Source organism: Chiloscyllium punctatum, chromosome 2 (genome assembly GCF_047496795.1).
Source record: "Chiloscyllium punctatum isolate Juve2018m chromosome 2, sChiPun1.3, whole genome shotgun sequence".
NCBI lineage: Eukaryota > Metazoa > Chordata > Chondrichthyes > Orectolobiformes > Hemiscylliidae > Chiloscyllium > Chiloscyllium punctatum.
In genome coordinates this window covers 89,160,225-89,187,652 of record NC_092740.1, presented here as the reverse complement: position 1 = coordinate 89,187,652, position 27,428 = coordinate 89,160,225, and the positions used below count along the sequence as shown (strand labels likewise).

The 27,428-nt window shown below is 39.8% G+C and overlaps 1 protein-coding gene across 10 annotated transcripts in view; it reads right to left on the bottom strand.

The window, feature by feature from the left end:
* Nucleotides 1–27,428, bottom strand: part of LOC140486348 (transducin-like enhancer protein 4) — a 223,372-nt gene that overhangs the window by 44,993 nt on the left and 150,951 nt on the right. For all 10 annotated transcript variants that reach the window (XM_072585358.1, XM_072585367.1, XM_072585377.1 and 7 more), the window contains 2 exons: nucleotides 2,084–2,203; nucleotides 936–989 (listed from right to left, as the gene is read on the bottom strand). In XM_072585358.1, the coding sequence (XP_072441459.1) occupies nucleotides 936–989; nucleotides 2,084–2,203 (174 nt within the window). The remainder of the gene's footprint in view (nucleotides 1–935; nucleotides 990–2,083; nucleotides 2,204–27,428) is intronic.

Sequence of the window (27,428 nt, the reverse complement as noted above, 5' to 3'; positions counted from 1 at the left end):
AGTAAACATTCTGCAACCACTGTGGCAACACCTCTCTGCAAGAGAAACAGCACAGAACAAATCTTTCTTAAAGGCACAGTACCATCACAATACAGGCATTAGAGTTTTCAATGAGCTCAAGCATACAGAGGGTACAAGTTGGAAGACCGGTTTAGAGACCCTTTGAATATTCAGATCTAAAAATCTAAGAGGAAACAAAATAGTTAAGTTGAGGCAGGGGTGCAGTTGGGTGGTTTTTAATGAGTGGAAAATATAAATGATAGCTGCTCTGTTTCTTTTGTTGATCATGAACCATTTACAATAATATGAATACTGTCCTGTTCACTTCTCCAGGAGAAAGGTTGCATGGAACATTTTCCTGCTTCTAAAAATGTTATCAAGTCATTTCAGGATACTTATTTGACCTTATGACTTCCTTCAATCCTGGTCTGATGCTCTTCACAGATAATGTGTCACTTCTTGTGTGAAGAATACTGATATTGTTATATCTCAGGTATGACCACTTCAGCCAGTATTCTAGTTTCATTTTGAATGACATTTTTATCTAGTTATTATATAGATCATATATAATATGATATATATATCATATATAATATCTGTCCCCTAATCACTCCCTGGTATACATGTTTATTTCATATTTGCAGATAAACACAAACAACACACATAGATTTGTGGAGTTTTGTATCTAGTATTCAAAATTGCTTTGAAATTCAATAAAGCATTTCCAATAACCATATTTTCCATTATATTTAGAGGCATGTCACTTTTTTATTTTGATAGCCATTTAAATTAGATTTGAGAAGCTTAAAACAATACTTGATGGAAAGAACAGTGAGCCAAGAAAAAGTAGACCAATATAAATAGGAAGTCCACGTTAACTGTCAACATAAAACAAATGACTACATCCAACATTTTTAAAAGAAACCACAACAAACCTCATTGGAGACATCCACCACCAAGTTATCATCACTCTTCTCTCCATCACTATCCTAAATATGAATACAAAGAAATAATACATCATCCTTTAAAAATTGCCAATACACATTAACTCCAAATGTACTCAGACAAGTACTTAAATATATAGTAATGGAGGTAACAACCTATGCATGGATAAAAGTTAATTATATATCAGTAGACATTTTAAAACAGTTTAATTAATGACATAGCAGTCCCCATAATAGCCATGACGTTAGACTGCAATAATATAAAAACAGAAAGCTTTGAACTGAAGGTGCAGCTTAGATACTCGTCTTTTACTTTCATAGGATTCTTAACAGCCAGGAGACAGAAAGGCCCTTTATCTTGGGTCGAATGCAGTTGGGCAATCTCTAACCAGTCCTCAGTTTATATGGTCCAACACAGCGAGGCTGAAAAATGGGGGGAAAAAAAAATCACACCATTTACAGTGTTAAATGCTCCCCTGAGCTTAAGTTGAAACAGGCTATGTTGTTGGGGAAGGAGCTTCACTCTGATTTGAATAAATTCAGTATATGTACAGAATAGGGTGGAATACAAAAGATTACAGCAACCCAGTAAGAGGTGTTATATTTGGTATAGTAAGCACATCTGTGCTTATTTACCTTGCATCATAGCAGCCACCCTTTTGCTCTCTCACTGTTTTGGAAGCAAGACATTTCTAGATCAAATGCGCAACACCATAATATAATAAGAAGCATGTGACTTTCAGTTTAGTGTTCCTGATCTAATGTCTCTGAGGACTATACTGTTACACTCAGGAGGTGGCATAATTTAAGTGAGTTTTACATTTTTCCCATGTCTGTTGGGACTAATGCTAATTCCTTTCTTCTTACATGAATAATTCAGCACTTTCAGAAAAACTCGTATTTTCAGAAAAGCAATCCACTACGAGACAGTTTATTGAAACAATCATACTGTTAGGAAAAAAAAACTTAAGCATTACTTTCTCCTTCTTCCTCAATGGGGTGATTGTTTTTAGAAGGTGAAAATCGTAATTCATAAAAATACGAAATATAAAGACAAATAACTGAGAACAGATCCAAGATTTAATCAAAATTTGATTAGAAAAAGTCATGGCATGCCCATAATTTTGACTGTTACTCACATAACGATTTGCTAAATCCTTATCATCAGTCTTCTGCTTTTTACTATCTGTGGAATAATCATTTGAGTTTCTGTGCTTCTCTGCAGTTCTGAAACTGGCTGATGGTGACACTGAGGAGCTCTGAAATGACAAACATCAGCCTGTATTGTATTCACTTTGAAAGAGGTATTAGTAAGAGATGAAAAACCAGTTAATGGAAAGATCTCAGTTATGCAAAGGACATCAGAAGTACAATTGTTGTCTCTGTTTAATTAGTCTAGTGGTCTAATATTAAGTACTAAGTATTAAGTAATATTAGTATCACATCTTACATCTAGTATCAAATAATATTAAGACTAATTATTTGTCTAGATTTAACAAAATCACAATAGCACAGAGCAAACAGATGTGGGTTGAAGATGCAGGCTGACAAGTCCCAGGCTCTGATGGACTTCATCCTAGTGTCCTAAAAGAGGTGGCTACTTAGGTAGCAAATGCTTTGACATTAATTTTCCAAAATTCAGCGGACTCTTAGAAGGCTCCACTGGACTGAAAAGTAGCAAACATAACTCCTCTAACCATGACCAAGCCAGACAGCTTCACATTTATCTTGGAAAGGTTTCAGGAGTGATCATTACATGGATTGCAGCTACACACATAGAAAAACTCAAGATAATCAGAAAGAGTCAGCATTCTTTTGTGAAACAGGAATCATGTTTAATCAACTTATCATATTTCTTCAAAAGAAAGAGTAACACGGGCTGTGGATAAAGGAGAACCTGTAGACATGCTACACTTGGATATCCAGAAGGACTTTGACAAGATGCCACATAAAAGGTTACTGTACAAGTAGGTACACGTGGTGTTGACAGTAGAATGATAGCTGGTATAAAACAGATAATTTACATAAATAAGTCTTTACTTGATTGTCAGAAAATATAGTCTTGCAAGGGTCTGTGCTGGGTGCTTCAGTTTTTTATAATTTATATCAACAACTTGCATGAGAACAGTGAAGACATGGTAGCTAAATTTGCAGATGAAACAAAGATTGATATGAATTCTAAGGAAGACACAAGGAAGTTGCAGATGGATATAAATAGGTTGAGTACATGGGCCAAAATGTGACAGGAGTATAATGTGGGAAAATGTGAAGTTGCTCACACTGGCAGGAAGAATAAATAAGCGTTACTTAAAAGAGAATGATTGCTGATTTCAAACTTACTGGGATTTAGGTGTTCTTGCACATGAATCACAACAAGTAATTAAGAAGGTTAATGGAATGTTATCTTTATCAGAAGCACAGCAAGTAGCAAAAATGAGGTGAGGTAGCTCTGTTAATAAAGGATATGATCAGTAAATAGGAAGAAATTATCTTGGTTCAGGGAATCAATTTGGAAAGATAAGAAATACCAGTGAAAAATAATAATTGGTAGGAGCCATTTTTAGTTTCCCACTGAATGCAGATTTCTCCAGCTTCCTCATTTCCCCTACCCCCACCTTATCTCAGTCCCAACCCCCGGATTCAGCACCACCGTCTTGACCTGCAATCTTCTTCCCAACCTCTCTGTCCCCACCCCCTATCCAGCCTATCACCCTCACCCTCACCTCCTTCCACCTATTGCATTCCCCGTTCTCCTCCCCCAAATTCCCTCCCCCTACCCTTTATCTCAGCCCACTTAGCACACCAGCCTCATTTCTGAAGAAAGAGAAAGTGAGGACTGCAGATGCTTGAGATCAGAGCTGAAAATGTGTTGCTGGAAAAGTGCAGCAGGTCAGGCAGCATCCAAGGAGCAGGAGAATCGACATTTTGGGCATGAGCCCTTCTTCAGGAAGTCTCAGGCTCATGCCCGAAACGTCGATTCTCCTGCTCCTTGGATGCTGCCTGACCTGCTGCGCTTTTCCAGCAACACATTTTCAGCTCATTCCGGAAGAAGGGCTTATGCCCGAAATGTCGATTCTCCTGCTCCTCGGATGCTGCCTGGCCTGCTGTGTTTTTCCAGCACTAATTAAGGAATAGTTTATTTTACAAGTAGTAATGCGCAATGGAACAGGATTAACTTATGACTGCTTCCAAAAAGCTTCCTTTAGATCAGGGTGAACATGAAATGACAGAATTTCACATTCAATTTGAAGGTGAGAAACTTGGGTCTGAAACAAGTGTGTCCAACTTCCCAAGTAAAACATTTAGAAGGATATGAAGACAGAGTTAGCTGAAATATAAGTGAAATATCAGTTATATGGTAAGATTGTAGAGAAGTAATGGCAGACAATTAAGGAAATAGAGTCAGAGATGTACAGCATGGAAAAAGACCCTTCGGTCCAACCTGTCCATTCCGACCAGATATCCCAACCCAATCTAGTCCCAATCTTGCTAATTATATATTCCATTGAGAAATAAAGATTGTAATGATTAGGTGTAATTTTAATATGCTACCACACTGAAAGAAAAGGTATACATTGCTGCAAAGATTAGTGGCAGCCACAAGACTGCAAAACTTGAGAAAAGGAACAAAAGATGACTAAACTAATATTAAAGGGGGAGAAATTGGAGAGCATAAAATAAAATTTCTTAGTCAGTGAAACATTTTACAAGCAGATGTCAGAGAAAAGCATAACTAAATTAAGCATTGGTTTCCTTAGAGGGTGAGACTGCAGAATTAATAAGGACAAACAAGGATATGGCAGAGGCTTTGAACAGGTATTTTTATCTGTTGTCATAACAGAAGACACAAAAAAAGCATCTCAAGGGTAGTAGAAAAGCAGGGGTCAAAAGTGAGGGAGGAATTTGGAACAAGCAGCATCACTAGAAAATAGTGCCCTTGAAGGTCTGTATTCTAGGGTCTTAAAAGAACTGGCTGCAAAGGTAGTCAATTTACTGGTTGTAATATTCCTACATTCCCTACATTCTCAAAAGGTTCTACTGTATTGCAAAAATGTAAATGACATTAGTCAAAAAAGGAGGGTGACAAAACACAGGAGGCTCTGTGCTCCTCACTCTAACAGCTGTCACTGGGAAACGCTTGGATCGCTTAAGTATATACAGGAGTACATTTAGGAAAGCATAATGTCAGAAAGCGGAGTCAACAGAGTTCTGTGAAAGAGAAATAGTGTTTGACAAAATTTATTGAGTTCTTTGAGGATGCATAAGCAGGGACAGAAATGGGGAATCAGTCAATGTAATGTATTTAGGTCTTAAAAAAAAATCAGTTGCCACATAAAAGGTTTCTGTAAAAGAGCTCCTTGTGTTGGGAGTAATATTAGACTGGAGGATTGACTAACAGGAAACAAGAGTATTGGGTTCAACGGGATATTTTCAGGTTAGCAAATTGGAACTAAATGGGACCTCAAGTGTTTACTTTTTTTTATTATTAATTTTGTGGGATGTGGGTATCACTGGCTGGCCAGCATTTATTGCCCGTCCCTAGTTGCCCTTGAGAAGGTGGTGCTGAGCTGCTTTATCTTGAACTGCCACAGTCCACCTGTTTTGGTTGACCTACAATGCTGTTAGGGAGAGAATTCCATGATTTTGACCCAGAGACAGTGAAGCAATGGCAATACATTTCAAATAAATTTCAGTGTGGTGAGTAGCTTGAGGAGGACTTGAAGGTGGTGGTGTTTCCATTTATCTGTTGTTCTTGTCCTTCTAGATGGAAGTGGTTAGAACATAGAACATAGAAAAATACACAGGCCCTTTGGCCAATGATGTTGTGCTGAGGGTTAATCCTAATGTGCTCCAGTTTCTTCCTACAGTCCAAACATGTGCAGGTTAGGTGGATTGGCCATGCTAAATTGCCATAGCATTCAGGGATGTGCAGATTAGGTGTATTAGCCACGGGAAATGCAGACTTACGGAGTAGGGTAGGGGGATTGAATCTAGGTGGGATGCTCATCAGAGTGTCGTTGCGGACTTCATGGGCCAAATAGCTTGCTTCCACTCTGCAGGAATTCTATTATTCAAGCAGGCTGCTTTGTCCCGGAATGGAGTCAAGGTTCTTGAGTAATGTTGCAGCTGCACCCATCCAAACAAGTGGAAAGTATTCCATCACACGCCTGACTTCCGACTTGTGCCTTGTGGATAATGGACAGACTTTGGGGAGTCAGGACATGAGTTCATCACAGCAGTATTCCTTGCCTCTGACCTGTTCTGGTCATCACTGTGTTTATGTGGTGAGTCCAGTTAAGGTTCTACATGAGTGACTTAGATTAAGGAATTGACTGTGTTGTAGCAAAATTTGCCTGATGAAATAAAGATTGGTTGGAAAACAAATTATGAGGAGGATACAGAAACAAATCTGTATGGAGGTAAAAGTGGGACATGTGGGGTCAAAAAAAAAAGGCGAGTGGAATAGAATGTGGAAAAATGAGAGCTGGTCCACTTTGACAGAGAAAATAGACTTGCAAAATATTTAAATAGAGAGAGACTGCAGAATGCTGCCATATAGAAGGATCTGGATATCCATGTAGATGAATCACAAAAATATTTGCATGCAGGTATAACAAGTAATTAGGAAGCAAATCAAATGTTGTCCTTCGTTGCAGGCAGGATGGAGTATAAAAGTAGAAAAGATCTATTACAGTTATACAAGGTATTGGTGGCACCTACAGAATTTTCAGTCTTGATCACCTTAATTAAGACGAGACACTCTTGCATTTAAAACAGTTCAGAGAATGTTCCATAGGGACATTCCTCAGATGGAGAGGATTCTTTTATCAGGAAAGATTGAGCAGGTTAGTCCAATACTCATTGCAGTTTAGAAAAATGCGAAGGGATCTTCTTAAAACATATGAGTTTTTTAAGATTCTGAGGTGGTTTAACTAGATTGATGTAGAGAGGCTATTTCTCTCATGCAAATGAGTTGGAGGGCAAGGGTAGTGAGATCTAGAACTAGGGATCACTTTTTAAAAGTAAGTGGTCTCTCATTTAAAATTAGGAGAAATTTCTTCTCTGAAGGGAGCATTAGACTTTGGAATTGTTCCACATGTAGTGGTTAAGGCTGGTTCATTTCATATATTAAATGCTGAGGAACAAGGCTTTGATCAACAAGGGAGTCAATGGGGGACAGTTAAGAAATTGAATTAAGGCCACAATCAGATCAGCCACGATTTTCTTCAATAGTAGACGAGGCTTGATGGACTAGATTAACCACTGTTACTCTTATTTCTGATGATCTCTTTAAATTCTTCCAGTCTTACAATCCCAAATTCAATCTCCCATTGTCCGTGGCTTATTTTGGAAATTATGACCGCCTTCCCACAACTCCATTGCCTCACTATTGGCAGCCAAGTCTTCTGCTTGTAGAGGAGCACACAACCAAAAATTCAATCACTAAACACCTTCGAACCTTCTTCAAAGATTGCATTGCAACCTGCCTCTGTGACTGAGCTTTTGGTCACATTTTTGTTAGGCAATTTGTTTCCACGGTCTTTTTTCTTAGAAAGAAAGACATACTTTTGTGAAAATTGCTTTTCTCAAAGGTGCTCTCTAAATATAAGGATCTATTGCTTTAAAAAATGTCCAGCAGCAAAACCCGAAGCATATAAATAATGATACATGAGGAAAAGCCATACCATTCTGTTCTTATTTTGTCATTCAGAACATTTGATATGGCTATTCTTTCCACACAGTACAGAATCTATTCAGTTGGTCTTCTAATAACAAGAACATTGGAATTTCTTTATTAAATTTAAATTCCAAGACAAATGCGACCATGAAATTGGAGGAGTTTTAAAAAATATTTAAACTTTGACAGTCGTATTGAAGGCAAAGAGCAATATGAGACAAGCATCGAGCAGTTGAGAAGTTATTTGCAGTATAAAACAAAATTAATGTTTTAAATTTGAATATTGTATACCTAGATTGTACGAATTATTGGAGTAAACCTGATATTCAAATTACTTTGGTTTTATTTCCATGCCAAAAACATAACGCATGCAAATCTACAACAGTTTGCCGAGAGGTACAAGGGAGGAGTGAAGGACTTCTGGGAAGGTTTTAAGTGGGCAAGATTGGAATACTTTCTGGGGAAGGTGGGACCTGTACATGAAGGATGGGTTGCACCTGAACTGGAGGGGCACAAATGTCCCGGGTGACCGTGTGATTCAGGAGAGTTTAAACTGGTTTGGCAGGGAGATGGGAATAAGAGCCATATGTCTGAGAGGGGGTCAGTTGCAGACAAGACAGTGACAGGATGTATTGAATCTATCAGGAAGGTTTATCATGCGATGAAACAAAGGGATCGGTTAAAGTGTGTCTGCTTTAATGCAAGGAGTGTCCGAAATAAGAGTGACGAATTTAGAGCATGGATCAGTACATGGGGCTATGATGTTGTGGCCATACGGAGACATGAGTTTCACAGGGGCAGGAATGGTTTAGAACGTTTAAAAATAAAGGGAGGGTAGAAAAAGAGGAGGGGGTGTAGCATTGCCGAACAGAGAGTGCATCATAGCTACAGAAACAAAGGTTATTGAGGAAGGTTTGTCTATTGAGTTAGTATGGGTGGAAGTTAGGAACAGCAAGGGAACAGCCACCACATTGGGGGTTTTCTACAGACCACTTAATAGCAGTAGAGAGATTGAAGAACTCATAGGCGGGTAGATTCTGGAAAAATGCAGAAGTAGCAGGGTTGTTGTTATGAGTGATTTCAACTTTCCCAATATCGACTGGAACCTCCTAAGTACAGATGATTTGGATGGAGCTGTTTTTGTCAGGTGTGTTCAGGAGGGTTTCCTTACTCAGTATGTAGACAGACCGACGAGGGGAGAGGCCATTTTGGATTTGGTGCTCGGCAACGAGCCAGGACAGGTGTCAGATCTCGCGGTGGGAGAACACTTTGGCAACAGTGATCACAACTGCCTCACATTTAGCATGGCCTTGGAGAGTGAAAGGAGCAGTTACCGAGGGAAGATATTTAATTGGGGAAAAGGAAGTTATGACGCTATCAGACAGGAGTTGGGAAGTACAGACTGGGAGCAATCGTTCCACAGAAAGGGCACAGCAGACATGTGGAGACTATTTAAGGAGCAGTTGTTGCGAGTGATGCATGAATTTGTTCCTCTGAGACAGGTAAGAACGGGTAAGATTAAGGAACCTTGGATAACGGCAACAGAGGAACTTCTTGTCAAAAGGAAGAAGGCAGCTTACGTAAGGTGGAGGAAGCAAGGATCTAGCATAGCTTTAGAGGATTACAGGCTTGCTAAAAAGGATCTCAGAAATGGACTGAGGAGAGCCAGGAGGGGAACAAAAAAGGCAAGTAGTATTAGGGAGAACCCAAAGGCATTTTACTCATATGTGAGGAATAAGAGAATGATCAGGGAGAAGGTAGGGCCAATCAGGGATAGCGGAGGGAACTTGTGCATGGAGTCTGAGCAGATAGGGGAAGTCCTAAATGAGTTTTTTGCTTCGGTTTTCACTAAGGAAAGGGAACTTGTTGTAATTAAAACTATGAGGAGCTGGGATACAGTCTTGACCAGATCAAGATTGATGAAGTTGATGTGCTAGAAATTTTGGAAACTATTAAGATTGATAAGTCCCCAGGGCCAGACCAGATTTATCCTAGGCTGCTCCAGGAAGCAAGAAAGGTGGTTGCTAAGCTGCTGGCGAGGATATTTCTCTCCTCACTCTCCACGGGAATCGTACCGGAGGATTGGAAGGAGGCGAATGTGTTCCTCTTTTCAAGAAGGGTAATAGGGAAATCCCTGGCAATTACAGAGCAGTCAGTCTTACGTCTGTGGTCAGCAAAGATTTGGAAAGAATTTTGAGGGATAGGCTTTATGACTATTTGGAAAAGCATATTTTCCAAGTATGATTATGATTAAAAAGTATGATTAAAGGCAGTCAGCATGGCTTTGTGAGGGGCAGGTCATGCCTCACAAATCTTATTGAGTTCTTTGAGGAGGTGACAAAACAGGTCGATGAAGATCGAGCAGTGGATGTGGTGTATATGAACTTCAGAAAGGCATTTGATAAGGTTCCCCATGGTAGGCTCATTCATAAAGTCAGGAAGTATGGGATATAAGGAGATTTGGCTATCTGGATTCAGAATTGGCTGGCTGATAGAAGGCAGAGAGTGGTTGTAGATGGTAAATATTCTGCCTGGAGGTTAGTGTTGAGTGGGTCCCGCAGGCTCTGTTCTTGGGCCTCTGCTCTTTGTAGTTTTTATAAATGACTTGGATGAGGAGGTTGAGGGGTGGGTTAGTAAATTTGCAGATGACACAAAGGTTGGAGGTGTCGTCGATAGTATAGAGGGGTGCTGCAGGCTGCAGCATGACATAGACAGGATGCAGAGCTGGGCTGAGAAATGGCAGATGGAGGTCAACCTGGATAAATGCAAAGTGATGCATTTTGGAAGGTTGAACTCGAATGCTGAATATTGGATTAAAGACAGGATTCTTGGCAGTGTGGAGGCATAGAGAGATGTGTGTGTGCAAGTACATAGATCCCTCAAAGTGGCCACCCAAGGTTGTTAAGAAAGCATATGCTGTTTTGGCTTTCATTAACAGGGTTTAAGAGCCACAAGGTTTAGCTACAGCTCCACAAGTCCCTGGTGAGACCACACTTGGAATATTGTATCCAATTCTGGTCACCCTACTATAGGAAAGATACAGACGCTTTGGAGAGGGTGCAAAGAAGGTTTACCAGGATGCTGCCTGGACTGGAGGGCTTGCCTTATGAAGAAAGGCTGAATAAGCTCAGACTTTTCTCTCTGGAGAGAAGGAGGAAGAGAGGAGACCTGATTGAGGTGTACAAGATAATGACTGGAATAGATAGAGCCAATAGCCAGAGAATTTTCCCCAGGGCAGGATTGACTGGTACGAGGAGTCATAGTTTGAAGATATTAGGAGGAAGGTATAAAAGAGATGTCAGAGGTAGGTTCTTTACGCAGAGAGTTGTGAATGCATGGAATGCGTTGCCAGCTGTGGTGGTGGAAGCAGAGTCATTAGGGACATTTAAGCGACTGCTGGACATGCACATGGATAGCAGTGCGTTGAGGGGTGTGTAGGTTAAGTTACTATATTTTACATTAGGATTAACCTCGGCACAACTTCATGGGCCAAAGGGCCTGTCCTGTGCTGTACTTTTCTATGACTTTTATAAGTTCATTAACTTTCAAGTGCTGATTGTTTGCAATACACAGCCAGACAGAAAATGAATGACTTGCAAGCAATATGTCACTAACCTGCATTAAGATATAGAAACTAACATTATTTCTATCAGCAAGCTTGATTTATGTCAATGTTTTGTAACACTGTTCATTAACATTCTCAAAAAATCTCAATTTAATTTTCCCGCAATTGATATTCAAACTCCTGAACTGTGCAAGGATGAAAGTAAAAAAATCACTGCCACAGTGGTCACGCTAAATCGAGAAAAGGAAGAGACTAATTTGGTTTTCGTTAATTTAGTTTATGACAGGAACAGCATTATTTCACCTGGACCCTTTTCTTTAGCTGCAGTGTTTTCAGAGATGCAAAACTGCTTTCAACCACGAAACATAAAAGAAAATATCCTGAATAGCTCAACAGATATGCTTCATAATTTTGTGTTTAGTTTTCATGTCAAAAAATTCTACTAGTTTAAGATTTATCCTAACCTTTTGACCTTTCCTTTGTTCTCATTTGTACCTAACAACAACTTCACAAAATAAAGAACTATCTTAAACACAGGTTAATGTGCAACACTGAACACCCACAATTATCTGTCCAGCTGTCGATACATGTTTAGCCTGTACTTGATGAGAACACTGTCAATAGAAAGCAGAAACCCAATAGTAGGTCAAAACTGTCAGCACAAAACCTTTTCAACAGGAAATGTAGCATTCTGGTGTCTGTTGCTTCAGTAAACATACAGGACAATTTAGTCATACAGTGTGTTTGTTTAGTGGTTTGCGTTCTTTGATCCATGAAGCAATGCCTTCTTAAAATATTTCCTGTGGCTTGACTGCTTAAACTGAATACTGATGGACTATATAATGTGGGTTTCTTGCCACCAAAGCAGAGGTGGAGCACAAAAATAGGCTAATGCCTTTCATTTTATTTTTACCATCAACAGCATCTGAATAATAAAGCATTTATTACTTGAAATTATTTTTAACTGTAATTTATTTATAAAAGACTGCTAATAAAGTTATTTGAAAGTAATCAAAAGAGTATTTTTAAGAGACAAAGAGGTTGAAAGAAAACAACTTCATAAAATTAATTAATATATGGACACTAACATCTAAAGTATATTAATAGCTGGATTTTGTGGTTAGCAGCAAAGGCATGCACAGATTACCTTTACAGAAGTTGCCCACAAAGACCTAGTGATTTTTATGATGTAGACTTTCTTTTTCTAACAAGTTTAAACTTGCAGGGTGAGTAGACAATTCACGCTGAAGTATTCTCACAAATACAATTGGGGTGTTTTACATTTTCTGATAGCAAAATAAATGATTATGATTGGATTAAGAATAAAAAATATTGAAATCCCAACAAAGTAGTCACCAGGCTGGTAATCTGAAGTTCAGATTAATGCTCTGGAATTAAGACGATATATGGAATACTTGCCTTTAATAGCCGAGACAGAGTTTAAGAGCAGAGAGGTGATAGTGGAAAGGTTTAAAATGTTGGCCAGGCCACAGATAGAGTATTGTGTACAGTTTTGAAATCCACATGCACAAGAGATCTGATATCATTGGAGAGGGTGCAGAGGAGATTTACCAGGATGTTGCCTGAGCTGGAGAGATTTATTATGAAGAGAGTTTTGATAGACTGGGGGTTGTTTTCCTTGGGGCAGAGGAGATTGAGTGGGACATATTTAAGACTGATAAAAGTTTGAGGGGCACAGTTTGAGTAAACAGTAGGAACCTTTCCCCTTGGCGGAGGGATCAATGACCAGAGGAATAGATTTAAGGTAAGGAGCAGGAGGTTGAGGGGAATTCCTTTTTCACTCAGAGTGGTGGAACACATTGCCTATCAGCATGGTAACAACAGAAACCTTCATAGCATTTAAGTTACATTTAGATATGTGTTTGAAATACCATGACATACAAGGCTATGGCCGAAGTGCTGGAAAACGGGATCAGAATTACTTGGGTGGCCAGAACAGATTCAATGTGCTAAAGGGCCTTTTTATGTGCTGTAGACATCTATGATTGTGACTCCATAATCCTCTTTAGACTGTCTCCAATAAAAATATACGTTCCTTATATAAAGGGCGTAAAACTGCAGGATTCCAGTAGTGGTCCAACTAGTGCTTTGCACAGGTTTAGCAAAAGCTGCCTACTTTTATATTCCATTCTTTTTGAAATAAAGGCCGACGTTTCATTTGCCTTCCCTACTTGTTACCTCCTCAAAGAGCCCCATTAAATTTGTCAAGCACAGTTTCCCCTTCATGAAGGTGTGCTGACTCTGCTTAATCATATTATGTATCTCTAAATGCTCTGCTATTACATTCCTAATAATAGATTCTAACATTCTGCCCAATAACAGATGTTAAGCTAACTGGCCTCTAGCTTCCTGTTGTCTACTTTGCTTTTCAAACAGAGGTGTTGCATTGGCAGTTTTCAAATCTTCTGGAACACTTTCAGAATCTAAGTATTCATGCAAGATTAATACCAGTGCATTCACTATCTCAGTAGCTACTTTTGATAATATCCTAGGAAGAAGCCCATCAAGTTTAGGGGAACTATCAGTCTCTAGCCCTATTAGGTACCCTATCACGTTTTCTTTGGTGATAGTTATTGTGCTTATTCCTGTCCTCCTTTTGTCCCTTGATTATTAAGTAATTTTGGAATGCAATTAATGTCTTCTACTGTGAAATGCTGATGCTTCACATTGGAGACATTGCAATTCTATCAATCGACCATCCCAGTAAGTGTAATGCTCGCATACAAGAGATCGAGAGTGAGCGGGATGATATTGAAAATAACAGCATAATCTTGTCAACATGTGTAGTTCTGTTACATGAGTATATTTGGACCCATTATATCTGAAACCTTCTCTAAAAAGATGCCTGTATAAACTGCAACAGGAGAGGAACTGAATCCCAAATACACAGGAACTTAATTATTCTCCAAGCTAGTGCCAAACATGAATCTTGTTCAGTTCACTCAGCAAACGAATCTCAGGAAATAGCTATGTTCAGAACATGGTGTGGATGATATTGCTTCCAGACAGCAGGTTTTGCTCTGTCAGTCAAGATTTGCTCCAGCAACATTGGCACAGAATTACAGATAATATTCCTGGATGCGAATGTTTTGCCTATGACATTGAGGTCATGCATAAAACTAGAGAAATTCACATGGAAATCTACATTTGCTAATAGCAGCATCTCATCATGAAAGAGATTAGAATAAGGTGAACGTAGGTCAGATCACCTTTTTTGGCTTTATCTATGCATATTATGCAATTTTTCCTGACCAGGCAAATTGCAGGTGCAGATCACATGTCTACTCACCAAGACAAAGAAAACTTAGAGAGCTCAGATTTATTACCTTCCTCATATCATACAAACCAAATTTGGCAAGCATCAGCAGTTGGAGATCTCTTAAGGAGGCATACAATTTGCATAGCAGGAGGACCAACATATCCCTCCGGGTGCTCCGTTTTCCTCCTAAAGTCCAAAGATGTGTAGGTCAGGTGAATTGGCCATTCCAAATTGCCCATAGTGTTAGGTGCAATAGTCAGAGGGAAATGGGTCTGGGTGGGTTAATCTTCGGAGAGGCCATGTGGACTTGTTGGGCCAAAGGGCCTGTTTCCTCACTGTAGGGAATCTAATCTAATCCAATTTAACCCAAAAATTACTTACTATTCACGATCTCACAATTCCACATGTATTTTATTAATAAATATTTCACCATTGAAACCAGTCACTAACCATTTGAAAATTTGGCATAAACCACTGACACTGCCTAGATTGCAACAAATTCCAGTAAAAATAATTGTGCCAATATGGCTTACAGTTACCAGCAGAGATCATATTTGGAAAGCAAATTAAGACTACCCTGACATGTCATACTATATCCAAGTTCTCGCACATAAATACAAATTTAAATGAAAAACCAGGAATGATGGAGATTGTGCATGACTTACTTGCAGATGCGGGAGTGCCTAATCTGCATTAAGGACTGAAGGTCAGAGTCACACATCCTACATAGGAAATATGATTGCCTGCAAAGGTAGCTGACATGTGCAGTGAGCCAAGATCCTACAAAGTCATGACACTGAATGGAGCAACATAAAGGAAAATCAAAAGCCAACTCAGGGAACTACACAATACAAAAGACACACAAAATAAGGTTGGACAAATCAAGACAGCAACATACTAACAAGTGAAGACTCCATTACCTCTCTTGGGTCAAGAACGGTTAAGTGTGAAGTCTAAATCTCTGGAAGGTCATACTATTATAAGATCCAGACAGATTATCAAACCACTTATACATTACATGTTTAGAGTCAACCTCTTAAATTTTCAAACTCTAACTTTTGTGGAAATAGCTTTGCAACAACCATATTGTATTATTTTCTGAGTGCATGTAAGTATATCTTGAAAAAATGGGGACTCTTTTAAGGGCGATGTTGCCTTAAAATATGCTAATGAGCCAAGGACCAAGATTTAAGCCACATTACCAACTGCTATGAGTAGTTCTGGCTGAATCAAGCTAGGACTTGGTGTGCACAGTTATCTGCAACTACAAGTTGTAGTCTAACCTCTCACCTTTACAAGTAAGCTGAATCAACACTACTCAATCTGTGTTACTGATAACAGAAAACATAAAGCCACCCATTGGTTGATGAATCGGTTTTCCTTAGTCAAAAAACACATTGACTTGGATCCCATTTACCACCATCCTGAGAAAAAGAACAGGAACTAGATCACCACAGGAAATGACATCACCAACCCAAGGAAACCTAAACACAAATAGAAAGCGGGCCATGTCACCAATGCTTCATCTGGAGGCTCACTGATGATGTTACCTAGTATGGTGACAAAATGTCTGAAAACAAACCTCCCAGCTCAGTGAGCAAACCCACATCCAGAACCTCAACCTGAACTACAAATCTTAAAACCTGCTAACTATTTGAGATTCTTCAGATACTGAAGAATCCATTCTCAAATTCAGCAAGATCTGGATGATAGACTTGGGCTTGTAAGTGGAAAATAACATTAATGTCACACAGTGCCAGGCAATGACCATGTTCAGCAACGTAAACTTAAAATGGTGGAAAAAAACTCAACAGGTCTGGCAGCATCCATGGAACGAAATCAAAGTTAATGCTTCGAGTCCTGGGGAGAATATTCCGAATAGGGCATTTTTCTGACATGCTACCCACTAGAATAAAATCAGCCACAGGTGCATACATGGCAATTTGGGCCATGGTCCCCAGTTTTTAAACATTTTCAACTTTCTCCAGCCTGTCACTCAGTGGGTGGGGAGGATTATTATATAGATCCACGAGTACGCAGATTTTGTGCGTTAGAAGGAAGTTACCAGAATAGGAAAGTTTAAACAAACAGTCTCTCATCCACATCTTGGCTGAACTGTAATGTGCAGGAGCACTGAGTACAGGCAAGGGAATTATAAATTAGAAAAACTGACAGCACATCGGAAAGTCAGCCATCAGCATATTTAAAGTGCCCTAATATTACCTAACCTGCAAACTAACTATCAGGATGGGTAAACTAAGATTTTTATAGCAGAACTATTCACTTTAAGCACAATTGGTTTTGATAACAAATAAAATTAAATTAAACTAATGTTTTATTTTCAAGTCACAGACCTACAATCTGCTTCAGATTACAACACTAGTTTTAAGAAAAATCACCATGTAAAATAAAGGCTTAACTGAATTGCAATAATTCCTTGCTGAGGTCCAATAAGCTGTAATTAGGACAGCCTGTCCTAAGTTTCCTACCTTACACCTCATCTTAAATCAAACTACCAGCCCTCAATTATATGTCTCACTGTATACCTGCACAGAAAATTATCACTTAATTATATTCGCAATTGTCAGTTGAGAACAGTTGGCATTGATTGAAGACAACCTGACGAGATCATAATACACTGTGACATTGTACAGTCCAATCTATCAAATATCATTGAACTTATGGTACAAATTCAGGGGCCATCTTTGCAAGATGCATAAAAATTTTGTTCAGTAGAATAAAAGTTGGGGTGGGAACTGTTATCCAAGTGAAGCAAATGCAATTCGCTATCAAATTCTGAGCCATCCAATGAATTCATACTCTGACAGCCAAAGCAACACGCTAAGAAAGTGTAATGATTAGTGATTTGCGTACTTCACCATGCGTAACAGCTTGTTACATGTTCTATTACAATATCTGAGAATTTTGGTGTAAATAATTGGCTTGCAGAACTGTATTTACGTAGATGGATCATTTCTGAGACTGGACTGCCTGTTAAAATGAGTATGAAATGACCAGACCAGAAACTTGCAGAGCAAGTGCAAGCAATTTTGAATATAGTAAATAGGTTCAAAACAATTACAGTATTATAATGTGTACACTAAGAAGAATGTGCACAAGATGAACAGATTATGAAATTTAAGCTTTGGAGAATGACTGTTTTGCAAAGAAAATAATTTCACACATTTCAGTTTCAATTACAATCTTAATAACTCACATTTTTACCTGACACCAAGAGATTGGAATCAAGAGGAACAGACTAAACCAAAGGCAGTAGAGAAGATTGGGGATAACTACTCATATCTGTAACAAGTGTCTGACAAATCAGGTATACCTTCTAAAAACATGGAACTCAAATACAGATCTGTGGTGTATAACAATAGCGGCATAAATTGAGGATTGACTATTACACACAACGAGAAGAAGATCTTTTCTGAGAAAAATTAGTTATTCCAACGTTCACCCTTCTTTCATCCTGGGTTATAGTTTCAAGGTAGTGAATTTAAGAGTAAATAGCTGAAGGGTTTTTTTCTTTCTGTGGTAGCTTGAAAAGTGATGACCAAGCAACCATTCTGTAGCTTAATATAAACCTTCCAGGAGTGAAGAACACTGGCAAGTATCCACAGCTGGGAGCCCGGCCTGATACCCTATCCCTCAACCCCTCCGTGGCCCAAGACACACTTCAGATTTGTACTTTCCAGCTTTTGCTCACACACTTGCATGCACACACATTCTCTGTCTCATCCAGATTCAGTATTAATGGGATCAATGTTCCATTTTGGACTCCAAAGCTACAATTTCCCTGCTGTGATGAGTAACCCTAAACTTTGCAAACCCAACCTTTAAAAATGATTGCCCTCACTTCTAATTTTTGGTCTGGGATGAGCTGGAATGGGAATCAGGTCAGGCAGCCTAGGAAGAGCCTAACAGACTGCCAGGTCCCCGTGCAGGTTGGGTGGAAAGCCTATCAATGAGCTCTAGCACTGTGGTTAAAGTTTAAAAATAAAACTTGAAACAGAAAACACCCCTCTGCTCTCATCACTTCACATCATGCCCCTCTATGCCAACCCATACCTGTACAACAAACCCTATACTCACCAATCTATTTCTCTCCATGTCTCCAAACATTCCCATGGCCTTTTATAGCAGCCGTGCCAACTTGTACACCCCCACCTATTTTGTCCTTCCCCCTCAGGGGCCTGTTATCCAGCATGGGTATTAATCAGGAGGTAACCCGACAGAAAATATAGTTTATTGATAATGTCCCTGTTTAAATAAGCACTCTCTCATTGATACAAGGAAACTGCCAATAATTGAAATTGCTTCAACTAATTGCTCATGTACACAAACATTTCACTCAAGTACTGTGATGTCTACTTAAACAAAAGCAGCTGGTGAAAATTTAAGTTCAACGTCTCATTTAAGTGGTTAATCCCTTCTGTCAACAAATATTTCCATTAAATAGGTAGCTGGTGATGTCCATCAATAGGCAGCCCACTGTAAACACTGTGGAAATAAATCATGCAGCATTCGTGCAGGCACTTTGAAACAGCTAGTACAGTTTTATAACTCCACTTTTTTTGGGAAAATGTTTGCCATCAGCCTAGTCCCCAAAGGATACCCGATGCACCTGCACCTTGAAAACAATTTCTCACCCATATTCCCAAAGTGTCCCATGGTCATCAGCTCTCCAAAGGGTTACCCTGCATATCTAAAAGAGACACTGAGAACAGACCCGTTCTGACTTCATCTAATCTCCAGCTTTGGGTTCCAGACACTAAGCACTCCAAACTTCAAATGACCAGCAGCCTCCAGGAATCACAGGGTGAATTATGGCCTGTCCCCAAGAAAATTAGAAATGTTGAGTTGAAAGGCCTAACTTCGGGTTTCCAACTTCTTCCAGTATTTTTGCTGCAACAAAGGTGCTCCATGTCTCAGCAAAAATTGGGGCCAAGTGTGGCATGGGGCAAGTTTGAGGTCGTGACTTTCACTTGTGGCCTGCAGTGTGTTTTCTTACGCAGGGTTGGGCTTTTCAGCTCATTGCTTATGCACTGGAGTTATGCCAAAAGTTGAACAGTGAATCATACGGAATGGGCAAAGGGGTTCTTGACTCTGCTGGTTCTGCAGGCCTTTGTTTGCTGACAGTGTTACTCACTGTGGTGGTCGCTGGAGGTTTCTTAAGCAGACAGAAACCACATCCAAGATTCAGTGACAGCTCGCTAAAGGTTCCAATTCAGACCAACCACGAAATAAGAATGGAAGCAGAGAGCCCTCCCTTCAGAGCCAGACAGCCTTGAGCAAGGTCACTTGGCAGGTCAGTGCCAATGGCCCACACTGGAGAACCCCGACTTAGTGCAGAAATAGGATGATCAATATCCTCTTCTCCACACTGGTAAGTGCCATGGTCTACTTATTGCAAATTGACAATCAGAAGGGCATCACTCAGTAAAATCTTACCACTGCCCCAGCATGTCACATAACACAATCACTCAAAATTCTCAAGTATTTCATGGATGATGTGCCCTACTGATAGCCACCTCATGCATTCAATGTTGTAACAGATGAAGGGTGCTCCTCTTCGTACTCCGTTAATAGGGAGGGCTCAGGAGCTGGTATTGCTCTGCATGTTCCATCAAACTCCTCTTTCTGCAGGACAGGATCGCCCACAACAGGACAGAACAGGCTTGCATCAGTGGAGGGGTGCCGAATATTCAGACTATCACCCCATACAAAGAGTGGGCTGCAGAACAAACAGGGGAGAGTTGTGACTGTTCCTCCACAGATAGTGAAACATGAATATTACAACAAGCCAGGTGAAAGGTTATGGTCAGCTATTCTCAGATGTGCAGATGGTGTGAGAAATTTGTATGTTTACCAACCAATTCTTCCTCTTCTGTACTACAGATACCACAGGTCACCAGTACAGAATGAAGCACAAGATGCCATAACATCCCTAATTAGCAACACTACCTCCAATGATGATGTCTTGGAAATCTCAAGATGCACTGGTACATAATTGACCTGCATCCTCGGCCACCACTGAGACATTCATTTTGATGGGTCCACTATCTAGAGTAGGTTCAGGGTCACAAACTGGTGAGCATATCTCTGGCTTGAATCCAACAGTTAGTGGAAAAAGCAACATCCAAATCTGACACTCAGGTTAGGCAACTGCTGAGCTCAATACAAATAATATGCCTCTGTTTTGGGCCATAAGTGACAAGTAGAGACAGGCAGAAGAAATCGGGTAGCGATGCCAGAGGCTGTCAGTATCGAGAGCAAAATATAGAGACCATCATTAATGTAGTCATTAATGCATGAAAATGGTGGTGTTTTCTTTGATACAGACATCAATGGCAAGGCAAGGGGGCACGTGGCATCTTGACCTCACTGCAAGTACTTCTTCACCTCAAAGAGGGAAGGAGGAATAAGCAGGCACTCAGAAGGAGCAGTGTTAGAACTTCAGCTTAGGAAACTCCAGAGATATTTCACCTCCCCTCTGCCATTGACTCCTATTGTCTGCAGCAGGTCAAACCAAGGAGGCTGCACGTGAACCTGCGCAGGAGATTCACAGCAGGCTGGGGCAACCTCAACTTCAAGCCTCCAAATGACACATGCAGATGATATCACAGTTAGCAGGGCATAACAATCAGTAGCCTTCACCTGAGCTGAGAATATCAGACCAGCGACCAAAGTGATAGCAAAAAAAAGGCGATATTTTGGAGGATACATGGGTGGCAAAGGCATTGATTATATGCACTTTGCCTGCATATCTATAAACATATATTCACTTGCACAGTGGTACACTTTACCATAATCTCATTAGGCGCTAAATTTTGATGTGGTTGGTTGAAGCATCTGTCATGTCAGTAGGCAATGCTAGTGTTCCAGTGAGACACCCCCAAGTGTCTCAGCAAAGACTGAACCGAACATTTGGCGATTGCAGTCAAGGCTCACGAGATATATTTCAGAGATCTTGCCTTTTTAATCAGATCACAGTTAGTACACTGGGGCCTGCCCGAGAGTGCAACATTGCAGACAACACAGAGCCAATTTAAGTGAGTCATGGAGAAATGTGAATGGTCAAAGATATCTTGGAGTGCAGGTTCCTTGAAAGTGGAGTCACCGGTAAAAATAGGATAGGGAAGTCAGCATTTGGAATGCTTGCCTTTATTGGTCAGTGCATTGAGTGTAGGCGTTGGGAGGTCATGTTGTGGCTGTACAAGACATTGGCTATGCCACTGTTGGAATACTACATGCAATTCTGGTCTCCCTGCTATAGGAAGGATGTTGTGAAACTTGAAAGAGTTAAGATAAGATTTATAAGGATGTTGCCAGGGTTGGAGGGTTTGAGCTACAGGGAGAGGCTGAATAGGCTGGGGCTGTTTTCCTTGGCTGAGGGGTGACCTTATAGAGGTTTATAAAATCATGATGCATGGACAGGGTAAATAGACAAGGTATTTTTTGGGGGGGTGTGGGGGGTGGGGGGGAAGGTGGGGGAGTCCAAAACTGGAGGGCACAGGTTTATGGTGAGAGGAAAAGTATTTATAAGGGACCTAAGGGGCAACTTTTTCATGCAGAGGGTGGTGCCTGCATGGAATGAACTGCCAGAGGAAGTGGTGGAGGCTTTTCAATTACAACAATTCATCTGGATGGGCATGTGAATAGGAAGGGTTTAGATGGATAATGGGCCAAATGCTGGCAAATGGGACTAGGTTTATTCAGGATATCTGGTCATCTTGGACAAGTTGAACCAATGGGTATGTTTCCATGCTGTATCTCCCAATGACTCTATGATTCTGAAGGATGCAGGAAGGAAACATTTATTTACCTCTATATTTTGGGCTGTATTGCCAGGCCAATAATTTTCAGAATAAATTGTAGGCAGAACACTACTGAGCTGTGAAGGACTTTATTCACTTGGAGGGATAAGAAGGAAGTGATTGACTTGTCCAGTGCATAATGATAGGATCAGAGTCAGCAACAATGCTCAGTCAATATAATGGTAAAGGAACCAAATGTTTCTCTAGGACTTTTGGTTCGGTGAGGAAACAAGGTGATTAGTTACATCATCCAGCACATAGGAGAATTGAGGAGCATGATCCAGGTTACATATGCCCTAATCTTCTTCTTTTTAACTAATCTGCTTAAGTATGCTTTGCTCCAAGAATCCATGGTTCCACAACACACTATCGTGCAGCTACAGTCATGCACAATTAACACATATCTCAACCAAATATTCTAAAATTAGTCTGCAATAAAAGGTTTTCAAAGCCTTGTGTGCCTCGTTGAATCATTGTCCTGGCTTCTTCCAACCTATGAGAGATCTCTTACTCCTGTATCTTGTACTCTTCTCCCAAGACATTTTCCACTTTGGTGAGGACGTGGAAGGTACAGCATGACACAATGTATACTCTCTTGTGTAAATTGAAATGCATTGCCTGAGTGCCTCAAGCACTGGAATCTTATTCTCCTGTGGTCTTTTCAATAATTGTCCTTGGGGTGGCATGCGTCATACTGTGCCTCTCCTTGGCAGTCTGAGCATTCCTGACAGGTATCATCAGCCAGGTCCAAAGGAAATAGCCCCAGTCTCCCAGCAATTAGCCATGTAGATAACGTGGGGCAATAACAGTTTCACCAATCTGTGAGTGCTCCAGACTGTAGGGTTTGTGACAGACCCTTTGGATATAGTGCACAGCTCTGGAGCACTTGGCTGCTGTGATCACAGATCTACATATTCAGAAACTGGCACCCTTTCCTATTGACATACACAGCTGGTTGTTGCCAGGACACTCACTGCAATGTGGTTGGAATTGATTGTACCCTGCACCACTGGGAAACCTGTTATGACAGCAAAGCCCAATGCCATGACTAATTTGTGCACTTTAGTGAAAAGGGCATTGACCACCGCTTGGATTTATTAACAAATGCAAAAGTCCCCGGTGGTTACCTGAAATGATCCATTTGCATCCTTTACATGTACCAAGCATGGGATTGCTTCCCACTCCTGTGCTCATTCAGCAGCTACAAATGTAGAGACAACACCTTGGGAGATGCTGAGACACATTATGCATTATTTGTCAGTTACTGTTGCTCTGGCCATTGTCCCTCTGAAGGTTGGCCCACAGCACTTGGGTTTTGTCACTCTTCTTCCTTCCAATGGTGCTGGTTCCACCTCAGTAGCAAAAATGACCAAAAAGGAAGTCAGGGTCAATCTGTGTCATTGCGATTAATCAAACTTTGCTACAGCGAGCCTGGAAAACTAAGTTATAACTCAAAACACAGATCAAAAGAAAAATCCTCCTCACATTTTGGGGATAGCCATTTAGAAATTAAAAGATAGACTATCTGAAGATGGTGACATTTACTTTTCATAAAATCATAGAATCCCCAGAGCGTGGAAGCAGTTCATTCGGCCAATCAAATCCACACCTACCCTCTGAAGAGAATCCCACCAGACCCATTCCCCTCTCCTTCCCCGTAACCCTGCATTTCCCATGTCTAACCCACCTAGTCTGCACATTCCTGGACACAATGGACAATTTAGCATGGCCAATCCATCTGACCTGAACATTTTTGGACTGTGGGAGGAAACTGGAGCACCCAGAGGAAACCCATGCAGACACAGGGAGAACATGTAAACTACACACAGACAGTCTCCCAAGGCCCAAAGAGTTGAACCCAGGACCCTGGTGCTATGAGGCATCATTCCCATCAATTGCACCAATGTGTTTGTTATTTTCCCCATTTTGTCTGCTGAGCCCTAACAATCCAGATCCCAATGCTCCCTGACACTCGAGCCTCCCACTGACAAGACCACTTACTTTTTGAACCAACCATACAAGACTTTGCATTCCCTGAGTCTGACCTACCAACTTCCCACCCGACTACATCCAATGCCTCCACCACATATACCATACATTTGCAACACTGCAGAACATGAGCTTCCTGCAGCAAGTGCCACACCCTAAGCAGCTTTCCTGTCATGACTCCAAATGCCCAAGATGTGACAAAAACTACTGCAAGTTCTATCCTTGCACCCTGATAAAGACAGTGCTGCACCATTGCTCAACTGACCCTTTCCCAATTGTACTTTAACATGACCCTGAGCCATAGATCCCTTAGCCCTTTGGACTTTAACCTGGCCTGTAGATACAGCCAGATGTCTTCCCTTCAAGCCTTTGAATATACTTGGAAACATTATACCACAACTCCATACAAACATACACGCCAGTTATAACCAACCAGTCGGCTACCTGAAGGGATGGAGTTTTTGATTGCGTGGAGGTTATTTGGGAAGCACTACTGAATTCTAGGGAAATATGCTTTGAATGAGAAGCTATTGCACGCAGATAATCTTCCTGTAGTTGGGAAGGTCAGGCCACCCATTAATCTTTTATTCCACCTTTTCATTGTAAAAGTTTATTTCAATGGCAAGAATTATATTTTGTGGCTACCTCCAATTAAGTTCATACGCCCCACCTCATTCTTTTCTTGTCTCCTTCAGGACTAGAATATGCTACCCAGTGTTTTACTGAATTGCTAAATTGAAGTGCAACCAGAACAGGAAAGCTATACCTCTACTTAGACATACATGTAATTAAGAAATTAGGTAGATTGAAAAGGGAGCTCTACAATCAAGATTTAGGACTTTGAAGTGAACACCACTGTAAGATTGTTCAAATACTGGGCTCTACCTGATGTATACAATGTAAATACATTTTTCCAGGTTATAAAAAAAAAGTCCTATACAGCTAACATAATAAGTACTAAGATAAAATCTTTAGATAAATTTGTTAAAAATGCCTTATACTATGAGTAGAATTATTTTCCATTATCTTTACTTATAAGGATATAAGTCAAAGTCAATTCAAAACAACTGTAAAAAAAAAAGCCTTTCACACTCAAATTAATGATATGATGTCCTAGAAATGATTGACAATTAGCCATGCATTTATCTTGTTTAGAGATCACCACTGGTCAACTCAAACTGTAAAATATAAGTTTGTCAATTTTCTGTGTTTTTTAAAATATAAATGAGTATTAGGACTGCTGAGACAAATAAAAAGAACTAAAGAATTAATTTGAAATTTACTGAACATTTTGCATCACAATTGCATTGTTTAAACATCACTGGTTAACTTGAATCAAAATGCAAACTCTCCTTTTTTTCATGCATTCACAATTTTTAGTTCAGCTTCATATTAACAGAAAATATTTTACAATAATACTAGAGAATTAAGTTTTCTGTTTTAATAATATTCTAAATATACTTTCTATAAAGCCTTTATACTTTATTTATTTTAAGCCATATATACCACAGATATGAATTTCTTCCATAGCATTAGTTAAATTTATTCAATAGTGCAGAATGTGGACAGGATCCAGGGAGAATGCAGGTGGCACAAAGAAATTTATAATATAAAAACAGTGATTGCTTCAGTTCTCCTGCTTGTATTTCTAGACAGACCAATAAACCCTACTAATACCTAGATTTACTAAAAAATTTCTATTCATTTCTTTGCATAGCAGAAACTAAGCTAATAAAGTCCCACCGAGAGCACAGTCAGGTTAAATCCCTCAACCACTGAAAATGCTGGCTTGCTAAATCTCACTTCACTTTTCTATTCTGCCAACCACTTAGGGCAGAGCCCAAGGGAACTCTGCAGTTTATCCCTCCTCACGCAATGTCACAGACAGAAGCCTGAGTGGTCCAATCAGTGCTGAGAAAAGAATAAAACTAAAAAGATTAAAACACAGATGTTCATGCATTTCAAATACATCGTGCCCTGTGGTCTGTTACTGGGGCAACAAGAGACCACCAATGTGCATTTTATTGGCTTTATAAAATGGATCACATCATTGTAAAAGTATTGCAAGATAATAGTGAAGCTTTTGCTGAACATTTTTGCACATCAATATTATAATTGCATTTTCTATATACAAATGGTTATTAAAAATTTAATAATCAACCTCAAAATGAAAACTGAAGATTTTTGTTTTTCTTTATATTTCCATCATAGAAATCAAAATGTCCCCCATTTTAAATGCAGTGACTAAATTGCATTAATTATAAACTGAATAATAGATAGTATTTATTTTGTTTAATGCATGCACAAACTAGTAAACCTGCAAACAAAAACAAATTATTATTCCTGTTCTCAGTACTTTGGTCCCAAGTGAAATATAGCACTAAGGAAGCTGGCTGTTGGACAGAACATAAACACACACATCCTCAACAATATCAATAAACCTTTAATCATCTGGGCAGATATAACAGCTTCACCTTTCCAGCACCTACAACCTCGGATTTCTCCTCTAATCCAAGCAGGATCTGGCAGGCCCAGGCCGGTCAAGGGAAACATCACAAGTCTCAAAGGACTACTGTGGTTCAAGTGTTGATTTACAGAGGGCCAGCAGAACAGATCAATAGAAGAACAGACTACATTCAAACTCACAGGAGAAAGCGAACATGCTGAGACAATAATTTCCTGGGAAAGCTAAAACCTAATGAGAATCAACTCTGTCCGTTTCATTCAGACAACTAACCTCTTTGTGGTCGATGGCTTCCTGACTGACAAGAACCCAAGGCCTCTTAATAGGATTTCCATATGATTTTCAACACCTGCCTAAAAAGTTATTTGTTGATATTCAGAACGAGCTTCTTGATTCAGACATCTGCTTGTATTGCGATATATCTTAGGAAGCAATCTAGAAAACAGTTTTGCTGGCATGGCAACATGGATTTTCATTCTCTCCTTTAATGCATATTAACGTACAGCATTTCTACTCTTGACTCTAAAAAGGCTAAACTGTACTAACCTGGAGAATTGCTTATCAGTTTCAGTTGTTTCTAATATGGAAAACAAAATACTTTTTAATTGTTACTGCAATATTTCAAATTACATTATTAAATTAGATCAATACATCACCAATGCAGTATACAACTTAAGTCACTGA